Here is a 14,289-nt window from a genome sequence, read left to right on the forward strand (position 1 = left end):
AGCTGCAAATTAAGGAAGCATGGATGCAACATGCTCGTCTGTGCTAACATATTAGCTTTATACAGTTATATTATGAGCTTCACAAGCTTCCCATGCTGTTGCTGAGCTGCACTGTTTACAGATTATTTTTGCATCGACTGGAAGGTTCTTTAAAGAAATGCATGCACTCTAAAAGAAATGTTATAGAAGCTGCAAAGTGTGGAAGACCATGGGTGGAAGAAACACAGTGCATGTTTGCCTTTGAGTGCTCATCGTGTGTCCAATAAGAGGAATTATTGTTTTTTATTTGTTTGTTTGTTCCTCCTGCAAGCTGCATTTTTAAAGCTGAACGTGACATTTATCATAACATCAGCGTCTGAATCTTTCTCGGGTTTCTGATGTGACACAGTTTGTTCTTGTGATCGTGGTGATGCATCGTCCGCCCAGTTTAACATGGAAAGCTACTGATGTTGAATCGTCTGTTTCAACCATCACTCGTATGTCCCGGATGTTAAAGACATGAAAAGATGTCAGCGTTGCTCGTCTTCACTGGCCTTCCATACTTAAGCAGCGATGTATTATAGCTTGTCTTACTTCTTGTAGTGCAGTGTGTTATCTTATATGGACGGGCTTTGTAATATTATCAGTTTGTAAACAATACTTTAAGCTGCTGCTCAGAGTGCATTTCTAAAACATGCAACACAAAAAGAGGCAGAATTACAGACTAAGAGACGGTGCACATCACACACATTCATAATCGAAGCTTACAGAAAGTAAACACAGTCATTAAAAAACAACAGTTCAGTTTTTAGAGTCAGTCTGAATGTATTAGGGCCACACGGGGGAGGAAAACCGAAGGGTGATCCTGAGCTGATGATCAAAGAAATCAAACAGACTCGGGTGAAAAATCAAACTAAAACCTCAGAGATAAGCAGCAGTGGTTGGCCATTCCTCTCAGCCATGCACGGTGGCCTCTTATTATTAATATCAAATCAACTGAAACACACAGAATGGACCAAATGATATCATGTACACCAGCTGTGGAAGTGAGAGAAATAAAGGCAGTGATAACAAAGGAAATGACAAAAGGATGGGACTGTGTGAGCCTGTGGAGAGTTAAGGAGTGTGTGTATACCTCAGTAGTCCTATTGACCATCATCTGTAGCAGGATGGGGGAGGGAAAGATCAGTTCAGTTAGGCTGCGTCACAGACATTAGCTCAGCTGTGCAGACTACAGAGGACGTGGCTGGAGCTGCTCAGTCCTGTCAGAACTGACAGCGCTCTCGTTTGTGTCGTGGCTCACTGTAGCGTCAAATAGCTAAATGATCTGTTTCTTCTTTGACTACTTCTTTAATAAAGCACAAATTCTGTGAACCACCTGGAATTAATACGATGTTTTCATAGTTTAAAGACTTTAATGACTGAGGAAAGGGTTGGGAGACAGGAAAGGCACCGTGCTGCCCCCTATCAGGTCGCCCAGTCCGACCCCGGACAAAGTTTCGGGAAGCGTTCTGGGTCAGTAAGTCAATCCTCAGCCTGTTGTTGCCTCTGAACTAACAGGTTTGCTTTCAGCTCGTATTATATTACAATATTACTCTCATCGCTAGCATTGAGCTAGCTTAGCATTGGGCTAGCTTAGCATTAGCATTTTTGCTAACTTTTCTGACGTTCTTCCTGAAGTAAAGGGAAGTGACTTCCTACTGTTTCCTGTGGTGGTAGTTTAGCATTGGGCTAGCTTAGCATTAGCATTTTTGCTAACTTTTCTGACGTGCTTCCTGAAGTAAAGGGAAGTGACTTCCTACTGTTTCCTGTGGTGGTAGCTTAGCATTGGGCTAGCTTAGCATTAGCATTTTTGCTAACTTTTCTGACGTGCTTCCTGAAGTAAAGGGAAGTGACTTCCTACTGTTTCCTGTGGTGGTAGTTTAGCATTGGGCTAGCTTAGCATTAGCATTTTTTACACCTAACCCCATTACAATGTTATATATATAAGACATATAATATTCTATACAAGATCACATTGTTGTATTGCTGCCCAGATCATACAGTTGTGCTGAGATCACAGTAAAAGGCGTTACTGTATAAAAATAATGCACCGCTTTCTGTTATTGAGAACATTTCACTTCGTTTTCATAGCATATTTAGTAATAACTACATACATGATCATCGTGTTGTGTTTTTCAGTATCCGAGTAACTGTAACTACTCGAGCTACTCTCTTCTTTATGACTCATGTTCAACATGGCTGCATCCCAGCAGCAGAAGCACAGTTTAGTAGATGTGTGCGTGGAGCCTAAATAGACTCTATAGTGTTGTTACATAAGAAAATCACTGATGTTTCGCTGATATATGGAAAGATCATTTTCACTCCAGCCACGTCACTTCAAGCTGCCAGCCGGCATCAGAGGAACAGTCGTAACTATGAACTCGAGATCCAGCCACAACAGTGATTCCCATCAATATTAAACGGACACTTTAACCCTTCCAATCTCTCGCTGATGGTCAGACCACCGTGTGCATGCAATCTTAGATACGACCACCGTACAACCTGCAGACAGTGGCACACTCCATGCAGTGGACAGTGCTACGCTTAGACACCGGTGCAGCGAGGAGGAGGGTGACGAGAGGAAGAGTGCGAGAGGCGGTATTTAAACAGAGAGAGGGGAAAAAGGGAGAGAGCCAGTTAGTGACGTGTGAAGCACAGAGACACTGAATGAGACAGAGGACAGAGAGACACACTGATGCAAACACAAACATCTGAGACATATTTATGCAGCTTTACTGCAAATATCACGACAAAGACGCTGTCTGTCAATGGTGGAATAGATATCTGTCCTAGAGTGATCAGTGTGATAATGTGCAGATATTGTTTCTCTGGGCTTTCCTGACCTTTGAATCTAGGTGAAGACGGCTCTGTTACACGACTCAGAGTCACTGAGGACACAATCTGGTCACTAACGTCTCGGTGGTCAAAAACATTTCCCACCTTCAGCCTTGATCTGATCCACTGGTAATATTAACTTTAATAATCACTGTTTAACTTCAGCGTGGATCCTGTTTACACACCAGGCCTCGTACTGGAGGTGAGCACCATCGCACTAACAAGCAGAAACATTTCACAGTTATGGGAAGAATTATCATTGCTGTTGGGAACAAGAAGCACGCTGTGGGTCATCATCAGGACCCCAGGTAGGTAGGAGCATCACTGCCGTGGGTTCAAGCCTGTCTTCAGTTATTCTCTGCAGAAATGCCCGTCGATCCCACACATCACACATCTGCATTATTCCACTCGCCTTGATGAATCTGCCACATTCCCACCTACTCATCTATTTGGGACTATGACAGAAGAAACAGGCCCCTGTGATTATACAGAGAGGATATAATGAGGCGTCTCAGCAGGATAACTGAAGAACAGGTTCAAACCTCGTGTTGGAAAGCTAGAACCACTGTTACACTGTCACCTTCATGGAGCTACAAATAACCACAGATCTGCACAAACACAGATCACCACACTCACTGGACTTCTGCACATGCCAACACTTAGCCAAAATACTGCATGGCCATACCTTCGACTGGACATCGGCGTTGTGGTCGTTCTGGAGGAGCAGGGCTGCTGATTTGGTGTCGTCTTTACGAGCTGCAATGTGCAAGGCAGGCAGGCGCACCTTGCCTTTCGTATCATTTTCTAATAAGACAGACACAACCTGGTTGTGGCCCTGCTGGAGCGCGATGGCCAAAGGGGTGAAGCCATCCTAGAAGAAGGCAGACGGACGACCGGTTACATCTCATTTAAAATAAAAGTTTAAAATACACTGCTCAAGAAAATTAAAGGCATTTAAACTTCAGTCTGTCCAGTTAGGAAGCAGAAGTGATTATGAGTCCGTTTCACCTGCTCCGGTGTAAATGACAAGTCAGTCCTACAAAAGTGAGGGTTGTGCAGGTGGTGACCATTTCGCTAATGTCCTCATCCAGGCACAGGAACACTGACATTACACCTGAATCAAATTTCAGCTGCACAGGTGGACCAGCTCCTCCTGGACGGCGTGACTCCCGGCAGTTGGAATTAAGAAATATCCTGAGATGGGACATGTTCCTCAAAAATGAACTGATGCACATGTCTCCAGCACTATGCACCAGCTGGCAAAGATACGCCTCCTCAGCCATCACTGGCAAACTGTCTTGATGGGTGATGTTGAAGCACGATAACATTTGCTGTCACCAGACTCGCTCGTGTTAGTGTGAACCTGGTCTCATCTTTGAAGACGATGGGACACCAGCAGCCCACCTGCCAGTTCTTGTGTTTTCAGGTAAAATTCACACACAGTGTTTTAAACTAGCTGGATGCAGTGATGTGCTGATTAAGAGTTATGATTCTCATAAATCCAGGAGAGGTGGCATTAACACTGGAATCTGTTACGGCCCGTGGCCATAGCAAATCTGTATTAGCTGCTGTGCTGTGTCTCTTTCCTGTGTTTTAAGAATCTCTGCAGGTCCTTCCTCTAATGAAGAGCAGTGGGCTGCTGATTGGACCATGGAGCACGTGACTGGGTTCAAAAAGCTGCTCTGACAGCTGCCAGGAGAGAGACTCAGACCTGGACCTGGCCTCCAAATTCTTTGTGTTGTGTATGTGTAGGCGTGCTGCTTGAGAGCCGCCAAACGTGTGCAGTCCAGTGCCTGTGCGTGCACAGGCTGAAGCGGTGAGCCGCCTTTTCTTTTGAACTGTTTGCTCCTGTTTCTGGGCTACGACGCGAGGGGTAGCTATTGTCATTGTTTCTTTCTTAGGGTTTAGCTAGTTTTCTGTGGCGGGACTTCGTTGGTTTTGTTTATTATTTTGGCCGGGGTTCACCCCAACCAATCACAGCAGATGGCCCCGCCCCTCCCTGAGCCTGGTTCTTCCTGTTAAAAGGGAGTTTTTCCTTCCCACTGTCACCAAAGTGCTGCTCATAGGGGGTCATATGATTGTTGGGTTTTCTCTGTATGTATTATTGTAGGGTCGACCTTACAGTATAAAGCACCTTGAGGCAACTGTTGTTGTGATTTGGTGCTGTATAAATAAAATTATTTGAAATGATATGACCTGCATTCAAATTCATCTTCCTGAAATGTATTTATCATGTATCAACGCTTGGTTCCACGAACACTTTGAAAGCCTAAGAGGAGACGTATGATTCTCACTGAGAGACTTGAGGTTTCTTTCTTCATGTGGAACAGCAGAAAGTTAAAAAGTGATCAAATCAGTGGAAACATCACATTAATGTTGTTTAGATTACTGCATAATCTAAACACACTCGTCTTACCTCTGTAGCAATGCTCTGGTTGCCTCCATTCTCAAGCAGGTATCTCACCACATCCAGGTGATTTTCTTGGGCAGCCATGTACAAAGGAGTGAATCCATTCTGTTAACACAAAGAACCAAGCATATGACAAAACGGGTAAACACAAGGAACAGTTACACCACAGCTGACTATCTAACAGTGATGAGCGGCAGAGTAACTTTCAGGAGGATTACACGGCCTCAGCGTCGAGGCTCACCTGAGACTGTGCGTTGATATCAGCACCACGTTTGCTCAGGATCTTCACCACGTCAGCCTGGCCAGCCAGAGAGGATATGTGGAGCGCTGTGTTTCCTTTCTGGAATCAAACACAAACCATAACAAGATTATTAGACAAATATCTGCATGTCTTTGTAAAAATAAGCTCAGAGTGCTCCTGACTGAATGCTGTTGTGTCCTTTACAGTTATGTCTAGTCTGTCATGTGCACTGAGATACAAATAAGCACAGTATTTAATTCACTGCTGCTTCAGATCTGATTACTTCATGAATAAATATAAGCAGGTAAAAATCTATGAATATATCTGAGAGTAATCTGATCCTGATAACACAGCATGGACCACGGTGAATGATGACCTCACATCATGTGATCATCAGCTACACTGTAGCACTGACAGAGTTCAGAAACCATGTTTGCACTTTCTCTGCTGTCCAATCAATCACGTTCACGAATCACATGTTCACGAATCACAACTTTACATTCATTTTTCTTTAAAACATTTCTCATTTCAAAAACACAGATTCTCCTTATTTTACCCTCAAACACACACGCTCACACACTCACTGTGGAGCAGAGACGTTACAGCTGTGTACAAAGACTGAAAGCCTGTTCAGTGGGGGGTCTGTGGGCTCAATGCCTTCCAGGCTTAAAGTTTCAGTGCAGGGTGTCAGACCCCAGAGAAAAGTTCAAAGGTCACGAAGCTGTAGGTCGAGGATGGTTGAGGCGCTGTAAATCCTGCATGTGGTGTTCACAACACTTTAACACACGTGGGTCTAGCCCAGGACCCACATGACTCACACTTTCATTGGTTATGTAAAGTTAACTTTGTGTTTACTTCTTTGTTTACTCGAGTCAACCTACTGATTATTTATTATATGACCTTCTCCAAGTAATGTGTTAAGATGTTAGCTTCAAATTCAAATTCAAATTTTATTTGTCACGTACACAGTCATACACAGTACGATATGTAGTGAAATGCTTGGACAACTGCTCGTGACCTAAAGAGAACAAAAAAGGAAAAGGCTATGAATAAGATAGGATAGCTTTACTTATAGCTTTACATACACACGCTGCTAAAAACCCTCCAGCCAACAATACAAACTCCACTGAGACTCTCTGTATGTGTGAAATGAGCTTACCTTTGTGGCTGAGTCCACCGCCGCACCCCTGTCCAGCAACTCCTGGACCAGATCTATGTGCCCCTCCTTGGCTGCCAGGTGCAACGCATTAAGACCATTCTGGAAAAAAGACGTCAGACGTGAAGACCGAGGACAACAAAGAGACACGCTTCCAAAGGGAAACAGAAGGTACTACCTCCTCGTCTAGGTCCCCCACTGAGGGTGCCTGCCTTTCTGTCTCTGCGTCCATCGTTTGAAAGTGTGAAAGGCTTCAGCCTCACATGGACTGGCTGACTCATACAGTTGGATTAGATGTTGAGCCATGTTATGCTGATGTGGATCAGGTCCAGCTCTGGGTACAAAGTTAAAAATAGTTGTGTGTGCGTGTTTTTAAGTTGTAGGTGTTACTGTATTAATACTGGTTTGTGATGGAAACTGTAGATATATATTCTTAGATTATGTTTCACCTTGTAAATCACTTCTGTTAATATCTGGAGTGCACGAGTGGAGCAGCTGTGCAATGACTCAACAAAACTAGTGGGACAAACGTGGGAGACCATCGAAACTAAGGATTAGAAAGTGACACAAGGTTCATTGTGTTCATCATCATGTTCACTTACAGAAATGCTCATGATATAAACACAGCATGTTACACACTCTGACTCTTGCTGAGGAAACTTCCACAGTGTCTTAAACACCAGAGCTTTCTATAAACATAAAGCTCCGACTGCATCGCATCGATGGACCAAACAACCTGCAGCACTTCATAGTTCGAGTCCAGACCTGAGCTGAGCCATACGTGTCTAATGTGAACATGAATACATGGATACAGTTTCTGCAGTTACGTTGGCCTATGTGAGAGCCAATAACCCGAGCATCAGTGATCCTGGTGTCTGCTATTCAAAATGTTTGCCACCACTAAGTGTTAACACAGGGAGGTGCTCAGAGCTGAATCCAAATTCTCTTGAGGGACTTACAGGTAAAGGAAAGCTGGTTTGAGGAGCACCAGAGCAGACTAAACACACCTTTGGAGGGCACTGAAATGTAATGAGGTTGTGTCCCTTCAGTGTGTTGACGATGGTTACAGGGACCAAACAGCTCATACTCCCAAAGCACCCACCACACCGTGGGACATGGTCCAATGCTCTAACTCTACAAAACAAACGCACACGTCATTCCTCAGCACGCTTGAATATCCTCCACAGAGTAAAGAGCTGGTCCACGGTTCCAGGACCAAAACCTCCATGTTCCTCCTGACGCTTTGACCAATGAGCTAACTCCCCTGTCCAAAGCGCTGGGTCAGACCTTCCCAAGGAGGCTGAGGCGTGAGACCCCCCCAACCTCCGCTCCCCCTTTGTTAAAGGTGTCCACAGACACAGATGAAAAACGTATTCCTAAGTATTCCTTCCACCACCAGACGATATCCACCTGAAGTCAGCAGCACCCCGTTACACAGCATGTGACCAGTGCTTTCCCTCCTGATCAGCCTGACAGTTTCCATTGTGAGGAAGTCTGAAAGTCTTCTTCAGTGGCCTCACTGACCTCCTGCTTCAACTTCTGCTCGAGCTGCTTTCGCTTTGCCGGCTGGGACCCACCCGGGCTCTGAACAAGCAGGCCATTCCTCCCAATCACACCCTCCAGGTCACCAGCTCCTCCGGTGTTGCTGCCCATGTGAGGACTGAAGGCTCTCAGTAAGATGGATCATCCTCCCTTGAGCATCCCAACCAGAGGCTATGAAGGCCGGGTACTCTCCCTGACCCAAAGGCACAGGGTCCAACTCTCTAGTCCAGCGGTCTCCAACCTTTTTTGCGCCATGGACCGGTTTATGCCCGACAATATTTTCAGGGACCGGCCTTTAAGGTGTCACGGATAAATACAACAAAATAAAACTAGTACCGGTACTGAAAAAAAGAAGATTTATTCATAACACGTGAAAAGACCCAGGAAAACCGAGTTAACGATAAAAACGATAACAAAATAACGCTGAAAAACCCCTGAAAACCAGACATTTCACACCTGAGCCTCAACTCTCGTTGCCCGGTACCAAACAACTCATGGACCGGTACCGGTCCGAGGCCCGGGAGTTGGGGACCGCTGCTCTAGTCCACCAGGTAAAAACCCCACTGTAAACTTTGTAAACATTTTTTCTGAAAGTCTAACAATAACCACTCCATTTTCACCCCCACTCCTATCATCAGATAGCCCCCTGAAGCTAATGGCCATCTGGGACCCCCTATACAAGGTTATACAGGTTTTCCACAGCTGGTTAAGTCGCAGAGAGAAATATGCATTTCAGCTTTAGTCCTGCTGTTTTTGAATCACTTGTCTCAAACAAATACGAACGTATACAGGTAGACAGCCAACAGCTTTTCCTTTTTTTAAGACGCGTGGCCAATCAGATCGCAGAGATGAAGGGTTTTCGGTTACTTTTGCCCAAAGGACAATAACAAAGTAAAGGATGTCAAATAGAAAACAGTTCTCTGAGTTAATAATCTCCTGTGTACAAACATTTAATTGCATCTGCTCGCTTCTTTTTGCACTTATGTTGAGCATCTGCTGATGTTACAACAGCCCATGTCCTCAGAGAGCCCTTTCTTCCTGTTGCACCCACCCACCCTTTGTCCTGCTCCATGACCGCTCCACCCACTTCTCCATCACTAACATCTCTCGCCTCGTTTTGTCCACAGCAACTGAAATATGCAAAAACTTTTATAACTTTATGTTGGGTGATACTTCATGGAGGGTTTGTTGGAAAATGAAACTGTGCCAAATCCTCTGAATGTTCACATTTGACTGCAGAATTGGCAAAAATCAGCCGTAAACTTTATCGAGGTCCAACCCTGAGCTTCTGCTCATAGTCGGCTAGTCACAGCAGCGAGCGCCCAGAACCTTTCAGTTCATCAAATCCAAGGTTTGTGACGCCAAAAATCACACAATCTACAAGGTTTTACACAGTGACACATCCACAGTGTGAGGAGCAGACAGTGATTCAGCAGCACGGTTCAGTGTTTGATGCTGGATCAATGACTTGTTTGTAGAAAGCAAGAGACGAGCATTTGCTGCATGTCTCTTGACATGGATACAGAGATGTTCACATTTGACTGATGTTTAGTTTTGTGTATTTACTTCAGAACATTGAAGCTGCGTTTGGCCTTTGCCACTCAGTTAAGTTCTTGACAGCAGCAGCAGCACGCGCTACGAGAGAGACACAGTGTAATGTCAAATGTCAAAGTGATCCACGCCAACGTCACGCCAAACATCTTCACACAACATGGACACCAGCCAATCTTCCATTTCGTGTGACTTCTGTTTACTGTGTTGCTCATTATGACCGTTGCCAGGGCAGGACCGTTTACGTCCTATCAGCTTTCAGTGTCTCATCCACGGCTGGAATCCTGATACATGAGAGCAGCTAAATAAAGCACTTCCCTCGGATCAAACTTCTCCCTCGCAGGATTGAAGGGACATTATTTGATTATACAATAACAGAAGAAGGATTATCACAACCTGCTTTGGAACAACCCAAGAAGGATTCATGTGTAGTAAACAATAACAAAAAGCACTGGGCTCATTATTTTTGCTTGTTTGTCCAACGCATCACCAACAGTGCTGAGACGACACAGGCAGCAGGGGGCCTCGTATGTGGGGAAGGCAGCAAACACCTTTAAAACATACGCGTCACCTTTTCAACCTAATGAGCTGCACATGGCAGGTAACACCTGGAACCAGACTATGTATAGAAAGGGGCGTGGCCAGTGGATTTTGAAATGCAAAGATAAGGGACAATATGCTAACTCGCTCCAAGCTTACATAACAACAGTTTCAGGATCACTGTTGTGGGGCGGGGCAGTGGTTGTGAGTCACCACTGACACGGTTTCCTGTGACAGTGGGCCAAATTTACATTGTTTATTTGGTAAACAGGTAAATATGTGTGACCTACGAGCCGCGGCAGAGCAGTCAAATGGGTCTCACCTACAACGACTATGAATCTGTCTCCTGCTCTCTGACGTCAGCGCTGCTGAAATTCTGATTGTGTTTAGAGCCCACAGAAGCTACTTGGTGAAGTTTTGTGCTTAAGCTTACAGACTCTTGCCATTTTTAATTCTTACAGAGAAGCCAAATCGATCAGAAACACCAATTCAGAAGAAACAATCAATATATTAGGGATGCACCGATACCGATACCCGATATCGGTGCATCCCTAATATATTGGCAGTTGGACAAAAAGTAAAAACTACCCAGCATGCACCAAGGCAAAAGCCTGATGGATGTTCTTTTTTGTCCACACTGTGCAGCCATTGGTGTAGATAGACAGCAGATCTGCTTGTGTGGATGTGTCTGCGTTTTCCTACCTGATTGCAGGTACTGATGTCCACGCCCCCTTTCAGGTATTCCAAAACCTTGTCAACGTTCCCCGCTCTGGCTGCTCGCAGGAAACTTGTGTTACTGTCCGACTGGAAGAAACAGAAAAGAAGCACACTTTACAAAGCACATACTTGATTGGCTGCCTGAGAACATCGCACACAGACTCCTGTTCATGTCTAATGACGACACGAGGCCACTGGAACGCCATCCTTCAGTACTTATGTTTGCATTTAAAGAAACACACCTAGTCTGCAAAAGGCTTTTGTGCCTTCATCAATAGCAATGATCTATTTTTACGTTTTCCATAAGAAGTCTAAATTATTAGTGCCAAAAATCACACTGCACAAAGTATCATCGGTGCATTTGCCCCCGATCTCCCTCAGTGCGCAGAAACGTCCCTGCTGTGAAGGACATTCCCTGTTCTTGGATGCTGATGCAGTTGGAAACAGACCAGCACTGTGAGGAGTGATTCAGCATTTTCCTCCACCAAAGTTAAATCAAGCTCTCTGCTCCCGCTGCAGAAAAACACTGCTGATGTGTGCTGCACTCAGATTGTGTTAGAGGAGTTCAGGGGTCAAATGCAGCACCAACACTGCTGTTTCTCTAACACTGCTTGTTTTCAGGAGGAGGATCTATTGTTAGCCATCAAAGTTTGCCGAAGAATTTGAATGACAGCCGTTCATGTGCATAGACAAGTGAAGCACAGAGAGCACTGACACTGCAGCAGTGATACCCGCTTCAGACACAGCCTTGATGTTTCCAGCTCACCTGCAGTCAACTACCACCTGGCTACTGCAGGGAACTGCACTGCATCACTTTTTCTCCCCACGCCGTGCTGGCGTCCGATCTAGAACTAGTCCCGATTTCATCAAATCAAATATTCATTAGTATATACGACCCAGAGATTCTCTCTACCACAGGGAAATTAAAGCAACTTACTATCTATCACTAATAAAATGATATATCACTGTAAAATATATTGTTAACACTTAAATCTGTGTTGCTGTAATATCTCAGATTTCTTCCCCAGTTTAATTTTCTGAATAAAAGCACAGTAAAGAGAAGCTTAGATACGCGTCTTCATGTTCGCACAGTGAAGCCTGATAGCATCCTCATGTCGGGCTGCCGACACACATCATGCCCTAATCATCTCTGCCGCTGGCTGGTTGCTATGGCGACATGAAGACCAACAGGACCTTCAGACGAGCGAGGCTTTAAATGAGAAACGCTGGAGAAAGGTGGGAACTGCAGCAGCCGTCGGACACAAGCTGCAGCTGCATGAAGCTGCTGTCTGTGACAACATCACCGACACCGTGTCTGTTCTCACTGACGCTCGTGTCTTCAAGACATCATGAGGCTGTTCGTGCTCGTGCACCAGCACCTGCAGAGTGCCAGGAGCTCAACAATGCAAACTGTCCCCGACACGAATACTGTGAGCTGCTCGTGCTAAGGCTGGGAGCATCCATACCCCTTCCAGTTACCATGGAGACAAGCATAGTGACGTGGTAACCATAGTGACGAGGCTGTTTCAGATGAAGCCAAAAACACTTGCTTCCTTTTGAACGATTTCTAAATGTTGAACATTACACGACGCTCGCTAACTCATCCTGTTCTCTTAGAAACGTTATTTGTGGTGATTCCTTCAAACTGTGGCTGCACAGCTCGTTTTCCAAGCCCTGCTGATTCACTTTGGACCCTCAAACTAACTAAATGGCAGCTGAAAACTAGACGTTTTTACTACTCTTTAAAAATCCAATAACGAGTTTGGCCTTCATGTGTGAGAACTGATTATGTTAACACTAAAGTTAGGCACTGACAAATAAAACTGTCATGAAACGCTGTGTGGCAGGCAGGGATTGGACCCAAACGCAAACTCACGGGGACAGAACTTGAACTCAAAAGCACAGCTTTATTGCTGGAAAACAGAACACAAGCAATACAAAACTAAACTGGGAAAAGCTAATTATAACACATACCAGAAGACACGGGGAGACTCACACACAGCAAGAGGGACGACACGACACTGACTCAGAGAAACACAGGGTTTAAATACACTGGGGAGTAACGAGGGGAATGAGACACAGAAGGAGGGCACAGCTGGGAGAAATCAGGACTGACGAGACAAGCAAAGCAGGACACATTCACATAAGACACGGACCTTCAAAGTAAAACAGGAAGTATGACACAGAGACGCGAACTTGACACAGTGGAGACAGCAACTAAGAAACACAGACATAAACCATAAGACAGAGGACTCTAAGAACCGAGAGACACAGAGGGGAACTCAAACATGCAGACACAGACTACACAGAACAGAGGGGACACAGAAACATGAAGGGCAAGGGATCGAAACAAGAAACCATAGAATAACTCACACAAGTACAAAAATACAAACATCACAAGGAACTAAAAACGCTGGGTCAGGAGCCCCAGGACCCTGACACAAACAGTTATAAAGAGGTGGAGTCATCTCCTACTAAGCAGCTATTTAACCTAAACTGACCCAACTAACCTCCAGATTGTGATTTTATTAACGAGCACATTTAGCCTGGATTAAAAACAAGGCTTATAAATAAACACAAACATTAGCTTGACATTGAATGAAGGAACAAATTCTATTTCTAGCTGGATGGAACAACAGTATCTGTGTTTATTAGCAACTGCACCTCACCCTGGTGCTGCTCTGTTTGTGCCGCTGACACAACAACACCTGGTGGTGGTCGAGTTAGCACGAACGGACCGGCATTACATCCTGACACAGTCATCAGTCTGATGTTTCATCACTATCATGATTAATGGTGGCTGAACTGAACACGACTGTTTCCAGCCAATCAAATCTTTGCCTACACGTGTTAACATCCGGATCACCAATGTAGGACCTGGAGCATAAACCGCTCTCTGTTAAAGCAGCAGGAGGACGTGGTAGGACCTTTCAAGCACTGGACTGCAACATGGCAGAGTAAGAGGAGGCCAAAGTTCACAGGTCGAGACACCGAGCTGTCCACGTCTAAAAAAAGGATGTGTGTCACAGACACAGGAAAACACATTTATGAGACAAACCGAAAGTAGAGAGCAGCGTCGAAGCCAAACAAACCAAAACAAGGCCCTCAAAGATGCTAAAAGCCTGCAGAGTGGAGGTGTTGACTGGATAGATTCATTATGATTTCCATGGTGGAAAGAGTGTCCATCTCCTTCAGGTGTGGACGAACAGCTGAGTGGTGTTCAGTTGAGTTGGCGCCTGCAGCTGTTTGAGAAACTGACCAGAATTTGCCAAATAA

General features: G+C 45.0%; 1 protein-coding gene across 17 annotated transcripts in view; it reads right to left on the reverse strand.

Annotated features, from left to right (window-relative positions):
- ank2b (ankyrin 2b, neuronal) overlaps positions 1-14,289 on the reverse strand; it is a 151,571-nt gene that overhangs the window by 56,955 nt on the left and 80,327 nt on the right. For 15 of the 17 annotated variants that reach the window (XM_085251498.1, XM_085251487.1, XM_085251593.1 and 12 more), the window contains exons 2-7: positions 10,999-11,100; positions 6,667-6,765; positions 5,508-5,606; positions 5,273-5,371; positions 3,542-3,727; positions 1,115-1,138 (exon numbers count right to left, since the gene is read on the reverse strand). In XM_085251498.1, the coding sequence (XP_085107624.1) occupies positions 1,115-1,138; positions 3,542-3,727; positions 5,273-5,371; positions 5,508-5,606; positions 6,667-6,765; positions 10,999-11,100 (609 nt within the window). The remainder of the gene's footprint in view (positions 1-1,114; positions 1,139-3,541; positions 3,728-5,272; positions 5,372-5,507; positions 5,607-6,666; positions 6,766-10,998; positions 11,101-14,289) is intronic. The other 2 variants (XM_085251601.1, XM_085251459.1) reach the window with 1 other exon arrangement.

This window comes from Mchenga conophoros, linkage group LG3 (assembly GCF_057382185.1).
Source record: "Mchenga conophoros isolate Kocher_MC1m ecotype Shallow Benthic linkage group LG3, M_conophoros_male_GT1.1, whole genome shotgun sequence".
Taxonomy (NCBI): domain Eukaryota; kingdom Metazoa; phylum Chordata; class Actinopteri; order Cichliformes; family Cichlidae; genus Mchenga; species Mchenga conophoros.